Raw genomic sequence first — 21,528 nt, forward strand, 5'->3', positions numbered from 1 at the left:
CGGGCCGAGCCGAGCCGGGCCGGGCCGAGCCGGGCCGGGCCGAGCCGGGCCGGGCCGGGCCGAGCCGAGCCGAGCCGAGCCGGGCCGAGCCGAGCCGAGCCGAGCCGAGCCGAGCCGAGCCGAGCCGAGCCGAGCCGAGCGCAAGCCCCGCCCCGCCCGCGCACCGCCCCAGGAAGCGCAGGGTTTAGCGGCCGGCCCGCGCCGCGATGCATTGTGGGGCGCAGCAGCAGAGCCAAGATGGCGGCCAGCAGGAGGCTGATGAAGGTAACAGCGCCGGGCAGGGCCGCCGGGCGGGCGGGCCTGGCTCCCGCGGCTGCCCCTCCGCCCCGGCCTCCTCCGGCAGCGCGGGGCCGCCTCCGCCGCCGCGCTCCGGTGGGGCGGCCTCCTCCGTGCCCCTCGGCGGCGCCCCGCGCCCGAGCGGCCGGAGCGGGAGCAGCCGGCACTTGGGCCGCGGCCGTGAGGGGCCGCGCCGCCCCCCCGCCACCGCCGCCCCGCGCTCTGGCAGCGCCCCGCGGGCCCGGCTGCCGCCCGGGGCTGGGCGGGGGCGCTGGGCGGGCGCCGCGGGCCGCCCCGACCCCCTCGCTCGGGGGGCTCCAGGGTGACTAAGCAAAGAGGAAGGGACGGGGGGAAGGAAACGCCGCCGCCCGGGGCCGGGGCATCCCCGGGGCGGCGGGACGGCTCGGCGGCCCTGCCGGGGAGGGCTCGTAGGGAAAGCGCCCTCTCCTCCTTTCCTCCCTGCGGGGGGGTTCGCCGCTCCCCCGCGCTCGCCCCGGTGAGGAACCGTCCCCAGACGCCCAGGGATGAAATAATTTCGTTTTCGTTGTTTCGGAGAGTAACCTCTTCCTTGTATGAGTAAGAGGTTTATCACACAGAAACATGGACCTGGGTTCAGAAGTTTCTTCATTCGCTGCGGACGTGGTAATGTTTTTGTCTTCGCTCTTATTTGTTCTGAACCGTGGATGATACTTGGAAATGGAAACTCGGCCCCAGTTGGGCTTTAACCAAGAGCACGTATAGTTTAGGTTTAAATACTACTCGGGATTATGTTTCTCGTTATTTTCCTTGAGAAGGAAGGCACTTCTTAGAAGGAAAATGGTAACCATTGCCCCCAAAGCGCACAAATGTATTTTATGTGCTGTATTTAGTTGCTAATTAATGTCACAAACTGTAAGCAGTGAGCTCTGCCTAGAACATGTGTACATAGTGACATAAAATTTATTCATTTGTAAAATGCTGTGGCAGAACCCAACAGGTTTTGCATGCAAAGTGCCTGTGAGGAAATCAATGAACTTTACAGGCCAGTCCTGGGAAATGGAGGGGAAAGACCCTGTAACTGTTGAGCAATGTTTCAGCCTTATTAAAAAACCTGCCCCTGTGGGGTGCAGAGTAACACTGCACTGGGATTTGACAGATACTTGGGTGATTCTGTTAAACTTAATCCTTTAATACCAGTTTTACAGCTGGCCTCAAGGATGTGGACCCCCAGCAGGGCTGGGATTTCACCAGGACATGTTTGTGGCACATCCTGAAGTTGCATTTCCTTAATGGTGCAGATATATAAATAACCATTATAACTTAGATATTTTGGAAGAAACAAATAGCTCAGCAGTGCTTCTGTAAGGCTCATTTTGTTGGTTTAAATCTTCTATGGAGCATTTAAAAATTAAATAGTAGATACACTGTGTGCCGTGTCATTCATATCTATTAAAAATCAGTAGGCATAAACCTTTCATTGTCCTTAAGGATCCTGATGAGATGGAATTCATTTTTTATTTCATTTTTGATAGCTGCTGTATTTTGTCAGGGCTTTAGTATTGTAATCACTATGTCTGTTGCTTTATATTCAAATAGGTTTCCCTTAGTTTCAGATATAAAATTAAATGGCTGTTTACTATTTTTGTAAGGCAGCTTTTCTGCCTATTCTGGAAAAATGCAGTAATTGTTCAAAAGCACGTTACTACTACTCTGGTTGGAATAATATATATATTCAAATTTTTTTAAATTTAAAATAGAAAATAAAAATCTGAAAGGCAAGAAAAATTGTTCTTAATATTTTCAGTGCCTCTTGCTTTTCAGTCCCTCTCCTTATTTTCACTGTACTTCTGAAGCATTAGTTAGTACTTCAGTCTCCCACTAAAATACAATAAAAAGAAGTTTTGATAATGTAACCTTATTTTCTAGAAAATTGGTGTGGCAGTTGTTTCTGGGAGGGAGTGGTGTGGGAATGAAGGAGACATTGATAACTTACTGCTTATATTTTCACTTTTGTTTTTATTGCTTAATATCTGTTGGTTGTTCATGTTGTGTGTGGTTTTTATGCAGTTCAAGAGCTGTGGGATGCTCTGTCACATAGCTTGCAGAGGCTGTTAAATAAGCAGCTCCCTTCCTGCTCTGGGGAGTCAAGGCAGCCCAAATGGCTCTGGTTTTGCCATTCATCTCCGTAGGAACAAAGTAGAGCTCTCGTAGGGATGATGTCATCGGGATTGCTGCAGCATGATGTGAAGGTCCAAACTCACATGTGTATCAACCTGATATCACTGTTGAAGTCCCAAATTCACAGGTCCACTTTGATTTAAAGTCTTTCACTGTTGAAGTTTTGCAGTTGGGAAGAGTCTTTGGGGTGTCTTTGTCAGGGTCTTGGAATGATGAGTGATTATAACGAAAGAAAATAGGGTTTTTCACTGTGTCACTCAATTACCTTTAAAATAATTTAGGATAAGCACTAACTGTCTTTTCTTTGAGCTAAATAAGCAAGCTTGTCTTTGATAAATTAGACTAAACCTTCAACCTTTTATAGTTATATAAAATTAAGCAATTCCTGTTTCCTTAAGGTCTTGCCAACATTTTGAAGTACTGCATTTTTTCTGGACTCAAGTCATGCATCGTAGTTATTCATATTAATCACCATGGCTCAAAGAGACTGGATGTAGTACATCCATAATAACACAGTCTGCCTGTAGGAAACTGGGAGTCGTTTCCACTGTCCAGGTGGGAATGGATGCCCTTTTCCAGCTGGGGAAGCCATTTGCATCTTCAGTTCACAAACCTCTGTGTGAAACAAGCATTACAAATTTTGCCATTGTACTTGTACCGTTCAATTTTAAACATGAATTCACGTTATAAAGAGATCAAGATGGGTTTGTTTTCTGAGGGTGTGCTTGAACAAATCACGCTCCCTAGGCCAAAGACCTTTTTTATGGCCTCTTTCTGACGAGCTTTATCCCATCAAATAGTGCCATCTAAATGAAGTCTTCTCCACTGATTCACAGCAGCTCTGTGGAGGTGTGCCGGTCCAGGAGCACACCTAGCTTAGCAAAAATGTGAAACATGGCTAATGACTCATATTCCAGATCTGAGGTGGAGGTTTGATCTGTCAGCCACCATTACACCTCTTCAAAGAGCCCCAGTTGAATCCTGACTCCTCATGAAACGTGAGCAGTGGGAATAAAGCCCACAAGCTTTGTCAAGGATGCGGTGTTGTGGACAGTGTCTCAGGGTTAAAACAGGCAAATATGGAGTGATTAGATTTAGGAGAGGATCTAAGGCTTCTCTTTGAAGGGCAGTACTGGGCTTCATGGCCCTTTCTTGTAGAAAGGAAATTGTCTCCAGACATGTATGATGGGGAACGTGGATCTCCTGGAGTCATGCCAGAGACTTCAAGGAAAGACTTTGCACAGTTGCCACCTACTGATGTAAAAGAAGCCGTTCTCCATGCTAGATCCATAGCTAAATGCTGTAGGGAGTTGCAGAGGTTAGGCTGTTCTGGTGCTGGACACTCAGAGTACTTGCAGGGGTAGTAACGTGTGGTGCTGAGCTGCATGTCCCACAGAGTGCCTGGGTGCTGTTGGAGAAGGCTGTGCTGCTGCAGGTGTGGAGCTGTGTCCTTCCATGGTGGCTGCCTGGGATGGAGCTCAGGTGTCTGTAAGATCCATGCTTTGGGTTCCTGGTTTTTAGATGTTCAAAAGTATCTCTAGCGTTAGAAATTGAAAACAGATTTAAAGAATAAATAACACTTTACATACGAAGTGAGATACGTAGACAATTATTTTAATTTTATTGTTTTTACTCTGCTTCCGTAGTTGCATAGTCAAACATTTATGCAACTGTTTAACTCCATGATAAAACACAAACATGGGACCACACCCAGGTAGGTGGCCTGCAATCTCCAGGATGCTGCGGTCCTGTAAACACTGTAGTGCTCCCAAATAAAGGGGTTTGGAACAACTCTGATACTTGAAAAATAATTCTAAATTGATCTAAACGTCAGGGAAATATGGTTTTGAGCAACGTATGATTGTCCTTAGGCAGAAGTGAGAATATCGATGCATTTTCCCTTTTTGAAACTGAGAACTGACAAAAGGATTTTTAATCAAATGAAAATACTTTGCCAAAAAGTAGAATTGCTCAGTCAATAAGACATGTGAATATATGCGCTGTAATGTTGCAGAGGAAACTTACTGCTGATTTTTATAAGAAATTCTATTTGTCTTTTTGGTTGGATTTGTGATGGAATTTTTTTTTGTGTGGTAGAATCAGATTTTAAGGTGTTTTATTAATGCTTCTCTGTACTGTAAATCCAGAAAGTGAAACTGGCCAGTTCCTGATCAGTGTTTTGGAGCTGTTTGACTTACAGGCATATTTTAGAGACTGTATTCATGAACAGGTAAATATAAGTTGTAATAATGGTTTAGAGTTATTTCAGGAGACTTTTGTTTTTATTTGTGAATTTAATAGCATTCTGGGCTTGATGAAGAACTTACTAAAGTCAGTATGAGCTCTTACACTTATTCCTGTGTTCTGGGATTGCACTCTTACAAATATTTGCCTTCACTGCATTTTCCTGTCTGGCTTGGGTTTTTAGAGAAGTCCCAAAACTTGAATGATGCACAGACAAAACAGTTGCAGGGTTTTTAAAAGACTTAGCTACATTTTAAGCTGATGCTGCTTTTCTTTCTGCTTTCAAACATTTGATTTTTTTATTTGAGCGGCACAAATGATTACACAGTATTGAAAATGACAATTTTAAACCTTTAAAGATTGTATATGGAAGTAGTATGTACTTTTATGACTACTTTCAGCATTATATACTTGAAGATCAGGTACCACCTCTGAAACAACGTTTTCTCCATTTGATGTGCTGTGTATAACACTTTGTCTGAACATTTCCAAATTACAAATATCATCTCTCAAGAGACCCCATGAACTAAGATATTTCAGTTTTTCAACTGGGGAAACCAATGCAGCAAGGTCACATGCAAGGTTGATAAAAGAGTGGGGAATGAAGACTGATTGAAATTCTTACTGCAGTCATCTAACCTTTAGTTATGCTCCTCCTGTGCTCCTTTAATTATGTTACTTGACAAAATTAAGGGGTGGAGGACAAGAAAAGGAATTAATCTATTTACTGTCTGCCTAGACTCGTAAGTATTACTTTGAAATAAATATCTGGAGTTTATCTTTTTACCTCATAAAGTAGTTTTTGTCTCTTTGGAGGTGCTCAAGCCCATGTTAAACGTATTGTTAGCTTTTAATCTGTGCTGCTTGAAAGTATTTAGTAGCTCATTCACTTTTTTAACAGTACTTTTATACTGCAGTTGTGTCTGTCTCCCTATAGCCCTGAGGCAGTTAGATCTTTATTATGGGTTTTGGGAGTTGCCAGAAGAAAAAACCAAAACAACCTCCCCTCACACTCTTAAATTGTGAATGGTGAAGCTCTTACCGCTCCTGAAGGCACGGCTTGTGTAGTGTTACATTGCAGTTGTGGGGACAGTAGTGGCTAAAAAGCTGTTTGTAAAGAGCTCCACCATGGAGTTGATTCATTTGGAGTGACATATGAAGTCTGAAACACTCCTCCTAGTATGAGAAAAGTAATTTCTACTATAAATTGCAATCTGTCTAAGCCCGTAGTTGAGGTGGGTGCCCAGCTAAGGTGGCTTGATTGTCCCTGACCTCTGCAGTCCTGGCTGCGTGTGAGGCGCGGAACTGCCGGGTTTATCCCTGGCTGTCCCTCACTCAGCTGTCAGCTCCTCCCGCAGGAGAAGGGCAGAGTACAGGCCTGACACACTCCAGTAATTTACCACGGGTTTGATTTTGGAAGTGGTTTCCTGCAAAGGCCTCACATGTCAGTTTAAAGAGGAAGATGGCCTGAATAATTTTTGTCTAGTTTTTTAGTGCCTCTGTACTGTTTATTTCCCTCTCTCATGTGGTGGACTTGAGGAAAAGTGGGAAAAAATTTGCATATTTATTTTAAACTTTTCATTGTATAGAAAGTTTTACAATTTTATAATTGTTTCTGTATGGGATTCTTGCACTTCTTAATTCAGCATCCAGTTTTTTAACCTGAATCTAACTATTAAATGTAGGTGTTTAATTTTCCAGAAATGTGAAGCCACGCTTTTCTAATTTGTTTTATTAGCTTAATAACATACCTGAATTATGGAGTCATAGTCCTTCCTTTTTTTGCATCTGGACAATTGCTCTCTGGGCCAGCAGCAGTATAATGCTATTGTCTGAACCTGGGACAAAAGCTCCTGCATGGAAGCTGCAGTCGCACTGGGCATAATGGGGGAGATTTCTGTCATATGCATAATGTTTTTAATATAGTAACTGGCAAATAGTCTAAACCCATTTTCCTTGCCTTGTTTTAGAGTGAAGGCACTTGGGATGATGCACGTTTATTCATGCTTAAATACCCACTGCTTAATTAGCTTATTTTGTTCCCAATGTTTGATGTGTTACATCTAGTGTGGAATGGAATTTATTCCTTTACATGCTGTGGAGTAGTGGTTTGCCAGGACTTCACAGTTCTGTATGTGATGGGAGTGAGCAGCAAAACTCAGTTCAGAGGAAGTTACTCTTCTGACCCTGTCGGGGCAGAGTCAGCCCAGGGATCCGCCTGGCTCTCCCTGAGCTGCTGCTTTGTGCAGGAGCATTCAGAGTAGGGCACTGTGGGGATTTGCACTTTGAGTGATGATAAAGCACCTTTTAGAGCTGCGATCATAAAGGTTATTTTCTTTTGAATATTTTGGTTTGCTCTCTATCCCTATAAATATGCTTCATGGGATTATTTTTGGGGGGTTTATGTTTTCCTCCTTTAAGGAAATAGTATAATCCTCTTAGCTCTTTAAAAAATACGCCCAAACTGTCTGTGACATTGCATAAATTGAGCAGCAGTGGAATTTGGGGATTAATCCATGGGTCTAGACTAAGTAGTCAGTGTTAGTGTCATGAAGATAGTGTTAGGCATCAGTTCAGTATCCAAGCCTCCAAGGTTAAACTTCCGTGTTCAGAGTATGCTCTTTAGCAGGTGCAGTGGGTAGGAATAGAAACGTTCATTTTCTGATATGTGGCTCTCGTGATTTTTGTTTCATGTGCATTTGGAATTCTCATTTTCCCTTTGGGTTTGAATTTTGTCATGATGCTGAATTCATGCAAGACGTTACTGCAGGTATTAAATCTGCCAGTCAAATGCAGAAAGGTTTCATCCAAGATGAACATAGAGCTGTTGTGGAAAACAAACTGTGGACAGTACAGCACTTATAGCAGGAAAACTGATCTTTCTTGGTTTTTCAGTGTGTAGTGCCTTTGCTTGTAATCGGTGGGTTTATCTTAATTATATCTAGCCTAATTTTGCAAGATGCCTGCACCCAGTGCAGAGCTGAGTGCTGTCAGAGCACACCAGTGCTGCTGTATAAGCAACATTTTTCCTAACCTATGCAGCCACCAGGCATGTGCTGCAGTTTTGAAAGCACTGGGAAACTTTTATGTTTTGCTGTGGATGACTTTTGAATTCATATTTGGTTAAATTCTCTTTAAAGATAAAATGGCAGAGTTCAACAGCAAAGGACTGTAATCGTTGTGGGGGAAATAAAAGTGGAATCTTGAGGTGTTTCTTTTTAGGTCCTATGAAATACTTTAGGAAACAGTCCCTACAGTAGGGCTTAAACATCATTTTAAATATAAAAATGCTGAAATACTTATTTTGGTGATACTTGGTTCGCTAATTGATTAAAAATAGTTTGCTGGTGCAGAAAGGTAACCTTGCTCAAGACTGACACAGCTTTAAAGAGAGGAATCTTAATGTGTACTGTAAGCTTTGAGGTACTAAACAGGGAGAAAGCTGAATCTTTCCAAGTTACTGCTCTAAACAAGGCTTGTTTGGCTGAGATTGATATTTTTCTGGGTTTGGATCAATTTAAGCTGTTCATGCAGGAATTTATTAATTTTCAGTTGAAATAATTGGCCTGTTCAGTGGTTTTATCCCTGTTTAAAACTATTACGAAATAGTTCTTCCAAATCACTGTTCTCCTTCAGACAAGTCCTAAGAGGCATTTTATTTCCGCACCTCACAGTATTATCAATACTCTGTGACTAAAGGCACTGATTTATATTTGGGATAGAAAAACATTTTTAAATGTATTTTTTTTAATACTTCTGCTTCATTGTGTCTATAATGATGTTAATAACAAGACATTTTTGTGTTTTCCTCACATATCAGAAAGTGTTTCAGTACCTTATCTCAGGGAATTTTACCTTTTACAGGTGCAAAATTTTCTCTTCTATTTGTATGGGTTGCCACCACTAATTAAAGAAACCCACATTGACCTTTAAGCATTTTGAAAAATAAGTGTGAGCATCTTTCTTAAGACAGTTAATAACTTACACTTAACACTTTGCTTTGCTTTTCAGGAGCTTGAAGAAATCCGCAAATGTGGAATGAAAAACTTCCGTAATATCCAGGTTGATGAAGCTAATTTATTGACCTGGCAAGGGCTTATTGTTCCTGTGAGTACAGACTACTCCTTATGAGCTTTAAAATAAAATGAGGATCATTTGTATCTCATAAATCCACAGCTCAGTAGTGCTGCTGGTGACCATGAAATAATTCGTTATTGTAGGCCTGGGCTGACACATGGCTGGAGCTCAGTGATGGCACTGAGCTGCTGGGAGAGGTGTTGGAAGGGGGAAGCAAGTGAAGTTTGGTTTTACATTAAGCCTAAAGTACAAAATCTACATGATCGTAGAAAAAAGAAAGGAAATATGAAATACTTTTGCTCCTTAATATGTGTTTTCTTAATTTACTAGATTTATTACTAGGATAAAATTGAGTGTTGGGGAAAATTCGATGCAAGGAAAAGGTTAGGATTTTCAGAAGTGAGCTCTTTAAAAGAAAGTAGTATCTTTATTTAGGCATTAGTTAGTGCCAAAATAAACCTATTTCACTTAATGTTTTTAAAAGCACTACAATCTTCTAATAGAGTGTTTAATCAAAGTAGATAACCATTTTTATTAGTCAAATAGAGAGGGATTTGTTACTAAGGGTAGAGCAAGAAACGCGATGTGTTGGTTTCTTGGTTGAAAGTCATTTGGATTTTCACCTCTTGTATTTCCCACATGGCTGGCTTGGTTCTAAGAGCTATTTTTAATCTGCAGCAATAGGGGATGGGCCATGGGGGCAGCAGTTGTGGTTTTCTGTGAGTGCTACCAAAGAGCCTCCCCAACCAGTGCAAGTCTGTCTTTTTATTATATGAGTAAGACTATGAGGCATCTCTGTAGCAGTGCCCGTGCCTCGTTAGTCAGAGGCTGCTCTGGAGTTCACATGGCACAGGCTGAGGTAATGGCTGGGCTTTTGCACTTTGAATGCTGTGGAATACATTACGTTTACTGTTTACTTATGTGCCTGCAAGTGATTCCTTGGAGTGGCTGACACCACTCCTGCAAACAAAGCAAGCGGGATCTGACACTGAAATTTGACAGAGCTGAGGAACAGCTTGCTTTAATCAGCCACTTTGTGGTTCGTGTGTAACAGTTTAGTGCTTTGATAATACTTTGAAGCAGTATAAGGTTGGTAAATATGATTAATAAAGCAAAACACAAAAATACCTGTTTGTTCCTGTTAAGATTAGGAATGTGTGGTGTGCAGCACCTCTTTTTAAGTTTCTGTTCGACAGAGGATGAGTGTGGTGTTTGTTTTGCAAAGCTTTGCAGCATCACAAGTGTTTAAATGTTGGTGCAGTGAACTGTGCTCCAGACCTGCCTTTTGGTTTGTAATATGCCCTGTTACGGGGCAAATAGCCTCAAATTCACTGCTAGTAAAGTTAAGGGAGAATTTTGTTATGAAATTACACTTCCTATAGTAATTTAGAATGTGTTGTTTGTGTTCAAAGAGTAGTATAAGTTTTTATTCTGAGGATATGCAAAAGGTGTTTTAGCGTTACTGTCTCTTTAGCTTTGGTACCAGAGCTGATCGCTTAAAAATGCAATACATGAGCTCATTGAAATTTTAATTTTTTTTCTCTGTGTTTCTGCTTCACATGCTGTTTCCATTTCAGCAAATGTTCTTGCTTAGGGCTTAAAGACACACACTTCAGCAGGACTAACCAGTTACTGATTATTAAATGCTATAACTAGGCATTTCTTGGTCAGCTGCTTAATGGAGGTGTGAAAGATAATGGCTACTATTTTTAATAGTGTTCATACAGAATTACTATGAAAGATAATGTAAAGGTGAACTGTAAAGCTTTAAAAGCTCTTGTTGGTAACATATTTTGTTCTTCAGAACGAATGTTAGTTTTTAAGGGTGCTCACTCAATTGAGAAGCAAATTGAAGATATCTGGTCAACTTCTTTTCCTGTTCTAAATTGTAGAATGAAGTAGTTTGTGTCCTGTGGGTGGCCAAGGTACCCTATTTGTTTGATTTCAACATCAAAATAAATGATCTAGCCCAGGCTCCTTGTTCTCGTAAGAGGTACCATTGGTGTACTATGAATTTTGTTTCACTTAATCAAAACTGCTGTCTATGGACAAACTTTTGCAGAGCAGAAATGTTCCAGGTGAATGCAAGTTGTGTTTCAGAATTTTAAATTCTGTTTCTCTTTGTCAGTGTCAAAACAAATACAACAAATAATTGGAAATTAGTTGCTTGCATACTCTACTTACATCTTTAGCTCAATGTGTTGGTGAGGTACAGTGAAGAAAATGGATGTTTTTAAGGCAGGTGACTTCCTGTGTCAGTTCACTGAACATCCTCACAAATTACAGCACGTGATGGAGGCAAGAACAATTGAGCTGTAGGCGAAGAGGGCGGTGACTACCTAAGCTGTCACCACCACCACCACAAGTTATTAGTTCAACTTCCAAAGCTTTTAGGATTGCTTGGGTAAAAAGTGATTTTAAAACTGCTGTAGTTGCTTCTCCCCCTGGCAGAAACTGTGCTGTGTTTCTTACAAACACACAACCACATGGTTGAGCCTAAAATTCACCACATGGATGAGCCTAAAATTAAATGTTTTCTGTTGACAAATATTTTAATAGAACGCTCCCCACCCTCAAGTATTGGTAAATTCTGGAGTGGAATTGATTGCAGGGAATGGTCTGGTTGCTAATGAAGAATGTGTGTGATTATACTTTACACCAACTGGAAACTCTCATCCTTTGATTCATGTTCCCAGAGTGTTTGGAAAGGCTTCATTCCATAGTTAATGTTTTCAGTGCAGAACAGTATTTTCATAGGCTTTAAATGTAGCAATGGTTTATTTTTGTTCTGCCTCTTTTGTGCAGTATCTGAAGCATCAGTATCAATAGTCTAACAGGGTTTTCTAAGTGAAATTCTGGGCATTGTTTTTTCTGTTTTAGCATGAAGAACTGCTTTGCTCACTTCACAGTTCTCTCATCCTGCTCCTTCAAAACTGATCTGATAAGAGTGGGTGCTAAAACTGCATACAAATTCAGAATGTTCTCATCAGCAAACACAGTGAATATCTATCTTTAGTACCAATGAATGCTCAGCAGATTTTTGTGTAGTCAGCACAAAAACGTTCTTGAAACATTTAGGGAGAACTGACAAATCAAATTGCTTTGCTGTTTGTGCCACCATGTTGTGAGACACACAAAATAACTGTTCAGAAACCCATTTCCCTTGTCAGGCTTGCTGTTTGTGTCTTGGAATGGGTTTACTATGTTTTTTGAAACACGAATCTGGGAATAAAACTACTTACTAGAGAGGGCCTTGGGTTGGAAGTAAATGGAGTTGGATGCTTTCTTACCAATAGAAATGTCAGCCAGCTGTAGGATAATGGCAGCCTGCTTTTTCCAGGGTGGATGCAAATGTGCAGGTTGCATTGCCTCTCACATAGGTTTTGATGTTTCCTGACACATAAACCTGGCAGTAGTGTTGGTGGAAAGTGCCTTTCAAAGAGGTCATTCAAGAGATCAGAGAAATCCAAGTCTGTTTTTCCCTTGAGTCCATTAGCATGTGCCACACTGACATTCTGCCTTCTTGTTGCAGGACAATCCTCCATATGATAAAGGAGCCTTCAGAATTGAAATCAACTTCCCAGCAGAATATCCATTCAAACCTCCTAAGATTACATTTAAAACAAAGATCTATCACCCTAACATTGATGAAAAGGGGCAGGTTTGTCTGCCAGTAATTAGTGCTGAAAACTGGAAGCCAGCAACCAAAACTGACCAAGGTAGGACTCCGTGTGGAAAAAGAACTGGGTACTGAGAAACTTTGTAGTGTGTTTTGAATTTAAAGCTAATAATGTTTCACTTGTCAGCTTCTCAGTGCTCTGAGGGTATATTCATTGTAAGGCTTGTGTCATGAATCACATGTGGTGAGCACAGAGTACAGCTCTTGTGGGATCTCATTTTGTTACTGGACTGTGAGGTACTGGCACTGAAGTGGCATTTCCAGCTCCAGGAAACCACAAGACTCTTCATGACTGAGGAGTTCATTAAGGAAGTGTCCTCGGCATACTTTAAAATTCTGCTGATAGTTGGTGGGGGCTTACTCTGTGTTTCTTTTTAATCAGTGACTTTAGAATCCAGAGGTGTTCAATAAATCTCTGCATGTTTGAAAGAAAGGGTGTAAAACCTCAAGGCTTTGTATATTTTAAAATCTGCCACGTGGTTCAGTGATTTGAGCATAGGGGTTGAAATATCAAGGGAGTCATAAACAAAATCTGAAATAATAACACAGATTAACTTGTAGTTCTTAAAAGGTCATTGCTCTCAGGCTTGCTGTGTAGAGTGTCTTTGATAAGAATTTAAATACAGTAAGGAAAAAAGTTTCATCAGGTTCTGTGGCAGACTTGAGTGTAATATAAGTAGGGTTTTTTCCTCTTGTTGCTTGCATTAGTTGTTGGGGTGAGAATTTTGTGTTGTCTGGCAGCTACTGAGTAGTTGGGTATTAAGCTTTTATTATTTTAAATATAGAAAGCAAACTGCCTATTTTTTAAGAGTATTCATTCAAATGAGTAGCAGTTTAGGGCAGTGCTAGAGCTTCAGTGACACCAGGAGAAAATATTTCTCTCTTCCAGGCTTTTCTTTAAGGTTATTTTCACATGATCTGTGTTCCTGATGAGAAACAGTCCTGTACTTAAGATTTCTTTTTTCTGTGTACTCCTGCATGCTAATGAAAGTACTTCCAGTTGTGTGATCTTGCCCAAAGACAAAACAGGAAAATTCCTGTTGTTGTTTTAGAAGAGATGAAGCAGCCAAATGTTGGTGAAAATGGAGGTGGCAGCAAAATGAACCTCTGAAATAGGACGGCCAAGATCTTAAACTTGTTGTAGATTTATTCCTGATGATACAGGACAAAGATCCTTGGGAGAGAGGAGATGGAAAGAATGTGTGGAAGGTTTCTGTTAGCACCTGAGCAGCCATCTTGGCCCTATCAGCCTTTTCTAGTTAACTTAAAGGAATTCTGTGTCTCTACCCAGCTTGAAAAACAAGCTGTCATTAGCTGGAACTGCTGAAGCAATTGTTTGCATGCAGAAAATAGTCAGTGTCTCCCTGAGAAGTAGCAATTCCATTTTTATCCAAGAGAGTGAATAAAAGCTGTGCTAAAACCAGAATTTGGAACCAATCCTGGGTATCAGAATATTGCAAATCTCTCATGGTCTGTTCTGTTGTGGTCTTTTGTTTGTCTTAACTCTTTCTTCAATAAGTTGTTTTAGTGTCAACATCTGTTGTTACTACATGGTTCTATGAACCTGTGACAATGTTACTACAACCCTGCTTAAATGTCTATTCCTTCTTCTTCAAATTTCTTCTGCATTGAAAAATCACTCAGCTTTTCTCAATGAAATAATGTGACATTATTAGTACAGCATCAAAGTGATTGGTTTTGTTCATGCAGGTGTCAAAAAAGTGAAGAGATTAGGTTCATAATAAATCATTAACTCACCTTTCACATACTAAATGTGCATCTTACTGCTGTACTTTTTATTAATTTATGCTTAATATTAAAAACAACTGTTATGGCAGGATAGTTTCCAAATGCTGTGGATACTGAGGCAGCTCCTGTTCTGCCAGGTCTGTTTTTTCTGGCTTGTTACTGTTATGAAGGTTATCGAACACACATTTCCTCTGTAGTGTTTTGCATGCTTTGCTCAGTGAGAAGGGATTGCCACTCCGTGTTTCTGCTGGTTTCATAAGCAGTCAGCAATGGGATGGCAGTTGTCAGGCCAGGACTGGTGAGTTACTGTGAAGGAAGCTGGTATCAATTCTACATTCCTTAGATAGTTTGTTGCAGTTTAAACTTGGATCTGTGGTAAGATATGTTCCTGTTTAGCAGTTTAGAAACGAACGTCAGGTTTGAGTGTGGCTTTGAGTATTTGTTTTGAGGTTTGTTCATGGGTGGAGAAGACTGAGATCGATGCCCCAAACAAAGCCACTCTGGTGTTCCAGCATCTGCTGGAGTGATCAGCATTGTAAGAACTTGCATTCCTGCCCAGGAACACTGACACCTGTGGGTGGCTGGGCAGTGGGACCCCGATCCCTGTGAGCTTCCAATGGCTGTGAGGCATGTGTGTGAGGAAAATGTAGCAGTAAATGGCACTGTGGGGTGTGAGGTTCGCTGTGTAAATGTCAGGTGCAGTTCCATTTCCTGAAGAATGATTTTTCTTCGGAAGGTGACAGGGACATTGGTGACATTGCTGTGAGCACCTTGCCACTCTCACCCCTTTGTTTGTCCAGTGCATCTCTACTGGTGGCTGCCTTGGGCAGTTGAGAGTAAAGGGAAGACTTGCCTGCTATTCACAGGAGAAGGAAGAACCATAGGAAAATAAAGCTGGAAAAAAGGGTTTCCAGAAGAGGCTCAGTCACAGCTGCATCACTGTGACAGGTGTTGGGAAATGCTTCATGGTGCACATTCCATCTTTACCCAATCCCTTCAGTGAACTTGTCTGAGAACTTCAATTCTTCCTCAGCCATAGGAGAGGATTTTAGATGGGATGCCAGTTACATGGGAAATCATTTGTAGTGCCCTTTGGTCTCTATTCATGTTGCTTTTGTTTACAAATACGATTTTCTGGTGTTCATTCATGGTCATTGAACTAAATCTTGGCATATCACTGCAGCTTACTCACACCCTGCACTTGAAAAGGCCCGAGATTTATGGGGATGTATTTAAATGCAGTTAAAGCTCTTTTCTTACAGGGAATTTTACTTACATTTTGATTTTGAAAAATTAACCATCTTAGTCTCTGACGGTATTTGTACTTCTTTTGACAGTAATCCAGTCCCTCATAGCACTGGTGAATGATCCACAGCCCGAGCACCCCCTCCGGGCTGACCTAGCTGAAGAATACTCTAAGGACCGTAAAAAATTCTGTAAGAACGCTGAAGAGTTTACAAAGAAATATGGTGAAAAGCGACCAGTGGACTAAAATCTGACACAAGTGCTGTCAGCAACCTATGATAGAAGATCGGAGCAGTGCATTTGAGACACCCCGTAAAGCAGGACTCTATGGAAAATTGACAAGTGCCACCTTTCGGTGTGAACTTGTGGCTGTTACTAACTTTCTACAGTTTTCTTAATCAAAAGTGGGCTAGGTAACCTGTAAAGAAAGGATTAAAATTTAAGATGTTCTAGTTCTGCTTTCTTTGTTTAAAAATCACTGCTTCAATATACTTTAAAGTATGCTGTTTTCTTTTTCTTGTCAGAATTTATCAAAAATATCTTAGACTTATATTCTGCCCTTAAATTGAAAAGGTTGTGGCTGTCATTTCTTATTTTTCCTTGCAGTTCCCACTATCTTGAGTTCATTCATTGAATTTTAACTCCCTCCTCAAAGTGATGTCTTAGGAAAAATATCCCAGTTCTGGCAGAAAATGACTGAGTGTTTGGCAGTTTCGTTTACTTTTCTTTCTAAATGTTGCACTGTGCTTTGTGGGACTTGTTGCAAGTTCCCCTGAACTTCAGTTTGTAACATAATAAACAAAACCCAACCCCACAAAACCAATCAGAAATAATGTCTGGGTCTGATGTAAATCTGGCCAATGTCTATTAAATGGGGAAACCCAAGTTTTTGTGTGCGTCATTGAATTAGAATATGGCTTATGTTCTGCTTTTGGAAAACTTTGGGAAAAAAATCTGTAGCAAACAAGTAGTGGAATGTGATTGCAAACTTCCTTCACTTCTATCTTTAATACCTATGCAGAGTAGTGGGAAATGTGCACAGAACAACATTGCAACCAGTCCAGGAGAGTTCCAGAAATTGGGGACCAAGGGGTACCAAAGTGACAAACTGTCTTTTAAAATCATTATTTTGGAAATGTTAATTTTGAATTCAAGAATTAAATCTGGCAGCACTGCTGTCCTCTCTGAACGTTTTCCCTCAGAATGCATCAGGAGCATCACTGTTTGTGGGATGGCCCTTGAGCCGTTCCCAGCCCCGGCGCCGCTGCGAGGCCAGGCCTGAGCAATAAGGTGGGACAGAGTGTGCTTGGCTGCTGCTGCTGTGTTCCAACACACGGGCAGGGGATTTAGTGAATGTTCAGTGTCAGTCGAGCTTCATCGGGCAGAGCTGTTCTCCGGCTGCCCCGGGGCACTCCTGCGCATGCTGAAGGAAGGGAGCCCTTTCTGTTCAGAGCTGAGCATCCTTTGCCGTGTCTCTGCTGCCTCTGCTGCCTTTCCTCCCCAGCCCAGAGTGTGATCGTAGCTCCACAGACAAACTGCCACACAGTCAACCTGCTGTCTCCCCCTCTCCAGCTGGGGTCTGCTACTGAGTGAATGGATTATTTCCAGAGCTCCATCGGTATCTGGGAGCACATATCATTTTGATGTGCAGGAAGCTGAGTCAAAAAACTCCTGACACCTGGGTGGTTGCCTGTACTCCTAAATTCAGTTTTAATACAGCCTCTGCCTTTGCAACCTTTCAGAACTAGTGTGTCAAGCAGTAGGTCTCTCTTGGTTTTAATGTCTTGTGTATTTGCTATTTCCTCATTCATCCCTCTCCTCTGGCTTTCACTTCTGATTTAGTGTAAACAATGACAGCCCAGTACCTCACCTCTGTTGAAAGTAAATTTTTTTATAAGTTAGGGAGCTAAGAAATTTTATGTTTAAGTGTTCTTAGACAGATTCTTTGGCAGGTAAATAAAGTTAAACCACATTCACCTTATTTACAGAAACTTGCATTTCCTAAGTGTTTTCAGGCTTATGAGAGCACTATTACCAAATTTTCACATCTCTGTGTCTTCATTTGCAGAAAGTTGGTACTGATTTTGTTTAGTTCACGCTCACTCGGATTCATAATAAAATAATGCCAAATTATCTGTCAAACTGAAGTGTGTAACTTCTGCATCACCTGAGTCACTGTACCTTTGATCATGTCTGTTGGCATGGAAACTTACCATTCTCTAAATTTTATTTGAAACAAAACTGTAGCACTAGTTTGCTGCCCTCGTTGCTACTCGATAGTTACTCTGTGGTTGTAAAGCCTCTCAGGTCAAAGACTGCGTCTGTCTGCCTTGCTGTGAGCGGATGCCTGGGAAGGGACGGAAGGGCTGTGTGATTCCAGGAGCTCCGGCCGAGCCATGCAGCGCCGCACCAGCTGCTCCCATTCCAGCTGCAGAGGTCACACGGAAGACAGATCTCGCTATCAGTTCTCTTGGTGTGTTCTTCATAGTCCAATTGCTAAACTGTGAGACGTGTAAACAAAGTGCTGGCGTGTGTCTGGGGCAGCCTCTGAACAAAGGGATCCAGCACCTGTGTGGCTGAAGGCTGAGGAGAAGAAATCCAAGTGTGAAGTCCTATGATAACTCAGGAAATCAAGCTCTTGTTCTCTCTGGTTCCCTAAGCCATGCTGAATTCTAAACGTGCAGTTGAACATCCACAATAAAAGCAGCGCACTGGTGAAACCACACCCAGGAGTACTGGTATAGGCTTTCTGCAAGTCCATTCTGCTACCCTAATAAAAATTGCTCTCAAAGGCTTTGTGGCATGGTTTTATTTTCACAGAGGTCTGGGAGTTAACTGGGATTGTAGTAGTGGTTTAATTTGAACTGGGTTGTCTTTAAAGCTTTCACAGAACCACTGAGGCATTTCCTTGTCTCCCCGATATTTTACACAATTGAAAGGTTCCCTGTTGAGTAGTCTTTTAGTAGTTCTTTATTCATTTCTCTGATTAAACGGAAATTTGGGGTTTAATGCTCTTCACTTAAAAATACATAATTTACAAAATCCATTGTTTGTTCATAGCACAGCACTTGGGTATGGCTGCCCTCAGGTCTTCCATGCTCAGCTGCCAGGAAATGCATCCAGAATTCCACAGGTGTGTAACGTCCTAATGGGCGCGATCAGAGCCAATTCAGCGCTTCGAACTTGGGTAATTTAAGTGTTTATAATAAGGTTTAAAAGTATCCATAAGAATGTGGTGACGATTCCGTAAGCGATGGAGCTCTGCTTTCCGGCACCGGCTGCAGAGTGGCCCGGCGGGCACGGGGTGGCGCTGGCGGGTGCGAGCGTTCCGGGCGCGGGTCTGTCCCGGTGCCCCCCGGCAGCAGCGCCGGCAGCGGCTCTGGGGCCGAGGCATCCCCAGGGGTAACGCCTTGCCCTGCTCTGACTCGGCTCCGGCTCAGACATCTAAGTCATTTTCTATAATATAGGAAAGAATCGGGAAAAATTTTCTACATCATCCTTGATGTTTTTCCTATTTGTACAGGACAAAAACTTCCTCAGACGTTATAGGAAAGGTCAGACAGTTCCTATTAATGATAGAAAGGGAGGCCTTTCCAGCAGTGTGGGAGCAGACAGGTGAGTGGGTTCAGTTCACTCACCAGATGAAACCAAACCCAAAAGCCTCCTGAAGCTTTGCAATAGAAAAGGCCTGAGTTTATTTTTCATTTAAAAGGATGATCATACTGACATTTTAATATTAAAAATCATGGTTAACAAAACTGATTATATTAAATAGATCACTCGTGCAGAGAATGAGTATAAACAATGTAAAATAATTCTTCTCCTGTGAAAGTCCTACAGGAATTACAGGGCTGTATTTAAGAATGTATCAGCATTACTGGGGCTTGTTGGAGTTCGAATGCTCCGGTGATGGGAATAAAAGGGACGAATACAGGGACCGTCTCCCCTCGCAGCCATGCTTATGGCTGGCAGAGCTCGTGCTTGTCCTGAGGGGCAGTGGGTGGTTCAGGACCAGTTGCTGCTGCTCTCATACACAGCAGTTACTGAAATAGCAGATGGGTCAACAGTTGCTGCTCCTGCAAAGTCATCCAGAAAAGTCTCTCCAACAGGGCTGTGGCTGATGTTACTTTCCTAGGGAGGCTTAATGCCAAGAGGCAACGTAACCAGGCAGAGACACAATTCCTGCCAGCTGAGGCAGCTCCTGGGAGGTGGCTGCAGACCCCACTGGGCCCCGTGTGACCCGACTGCTCCAACCAGAGGAGGGCTCTGAGGGTGACATGTCCCTGCACCCCTCACCATCGGTGAGCAGGTATGAGTTGGGGGGCAGGGACTGGCTGCTTTCAGAAAACCAAATGCTGAGGGTGTCCAGGCCCCTGTGGGTGACCTAAAATGAGTAACTGCTCCAAAGCAGCACCCGCTCCCCAGCACGTTTCTTGCTTTGCCATTAGGTCTGAAAGGAAAAATGATCAGACCCTTCAGGGTGCTGTGCTGCAGTGTCTCACAGCCAAGTGTCTCCGTGCTGCTCCTTTGCTGGCAGGAGCTGAGCCCTGAGAGCGTGTGCTCCACTGGCGCGGTGTGATGGGGATGTCACAGAAGGAGTTTGGCACATTTAGAGCTGACAACATGGCCTTAAAACTGGCAGCTGGGGCTCTGGGCCACTACCTGGAGCTGCTCACAGGGTGGTGGTGTCCATTCCCAGGCTGTTCACAGCTCCTGTGAGCTGTACCAGGGCTGTGACACTGGTTAACAGTGATCTGGACATTAGCAACTGCCTGTTTTCAGTGGATTGGATGGATGGATGGATGGATGGATGGATGGATGGATGGATGGATGGATGGATGGATGTCTGCTCATTTATTTAAAGATCTTTGAATGAACACAGCTGAATGTTCCTGCTTTTGTAATGGCTCTGCAGCTCTGGCTTAATTAATGTCTGGAGTTCATGGAGGCGTTCCCAGGACTGTGAGAAATCATCTGGTCCTTCCCCACAGCCGCCGACGGGTGGGACACTGGGGTACCCCGGGTGCACCATCAGCTCAATTGTCACTGTCCTGCCCTGCGGTGCCTTGGCCGTGAGCTCCAGGATAGCGCTGTCGATGGCACTCCGGATGCTGCTGACAGACATGTTCCTGCCCATGGTGCTCAGGCCTATGTAAATGTCTGGCCACCTGGAGCCAGAGGGGGGAACACTGGTGTTAATGCTAAAGAGGTAGGGAGAGAATTGTGTTACATCCAGTGGATTAGGAATCAAAATTTACCTAAAATGTAAGATAGAAAAGGGGGAGGAGGTTTTTAAAACTTTTAACTATAAACAAAAGTAAAACTTTTCCTGATTGAAACCAGAATCCTGTTTCAAGCAGCAGTTCTGCAGGGACAGCAAGGCCCAGCACAGCCCCAGCACTGCTGCTGGGACAGTATGGACATGCACCATGTCACAGCACATGGGGTGTTTGGCATCTGTGAGCTTAGAGGTGCATTTCATTTTCCCAAAAGGGAAGAGCAGCACTAAACTGAGAAATGCCACACTATCAAAGCAACCGATGCCTGAATAATAACTCTCAGCTAACTAGAAACAAAAGTGACTGAAATAAAATAGCAACCACCCAGCTAAAGGAGCCTTCTGCCAGAATGTATCAAAGAGCCATAATAACTGGACAAAATGTTACTCCTAGAGCACACCACCAACACGCTGTTTCTTAGTAGCTTCACACAATTCTTTGCTCCAGTCGGGCTGCAAGTGTCAGTTCTAAGTGCCTGGATGAGTCCAGGAGAGCTGAGCCAGTGCATGTGAGGGCAGAATGAGAACATTTTTGGAAGAAATCGAGGCTGGAGCCTTTACCTGAATGATCACAGAAGAGCCCAGCTCGACTCTTCTTGAGAAGGGAGAAATGCCAGCCTGCTGCTGGTGTTCAGAAGAACTGATACAAAAAAAAAAAAAAAAAAAAAAAAAAAAAATTCCCAGAAAATAACGCTTCCAGGGGACTGAGGAAGTAATGATATCTGCTCCCAAGGAGAGGTGACTGCAGGGTCTCTAGTGAAAGGCCTTTAATCCATAAAACACTGCATAAGCTTTTAAGAGAAGGATTTTACTGGGGGAAGGG

The 21,528-nt window shown here is 42.7% G+C and overlaps 2 protein-coding genes across 5 annotated transcripts in view; one reads left to right on the top strand and one right to left on the bottom strand.

Moving 5' to 3' along the window:
* Positions 1-169: 169 nt before the first annotated feature.
* UBE2L3 (ubiquitin conjugating enzyme E2 L3) lies at positions 170-18,221 on the top strand. Its single transcript, XM_048322446.1, has 4 exons — positions 170-264; positions 8,689-8,784; positions 12,287-12,473; positions 15,520-18,221. The coding sequence occupies exons 1-4, from the start codon at positions 238-240 to the stop codon at positions 15,672-15,674; spliced, it is 465 nt and encodes a 154-aa protein (XP_048178403.1). The 5' UTR covers positions 170-237; the 3' UTR covers positions 15,675-18,221.
* The window catches only part of YDJC (YdjC chitooligosaccharide deacetylase homolog), a 30,669-nt gene continuing 11,409 nt past the window's right edge, over positions 2,269-21,528 (bottom strand). For 2 of the 4 annotated variants that reach the window (XM_048322441.1, XM_048322442.1), the window contains exon 6: positions 19,093-20,628. In XM_048322441.1, the coding sequence (XP_048178398.1) occupies positions 20,286-20,628 (343 nt within the window). In that variant the 3' untranslated portion in view covers positions 19,093-20,285. Of the gene's footprint in view, positions 3,971-19,092; positions 20,629-21,528 lie in introns of those variants that run through there. The other 2 variants (XM_048322444.1, XM_048322443.1) reach the window with 2 other exon arrangements.

The sequence above is a fragment of the Corvus hawaiiensis genome, chromosome 18 (assembly GCF_020740725.1).
Source record: "Corvus hawaiiensis isolate bCorHaw1 chromosome 18, bCorHaw1.pri.cur, whole genome shotgun sequence".
Classification (NCBI taxonomy): domain Eukaryota; kingdom Metazoa; phylum Chordata; class Aves; order Passeriformes; family Corvidae; genus Corvus; species Corvus hawaiiensis.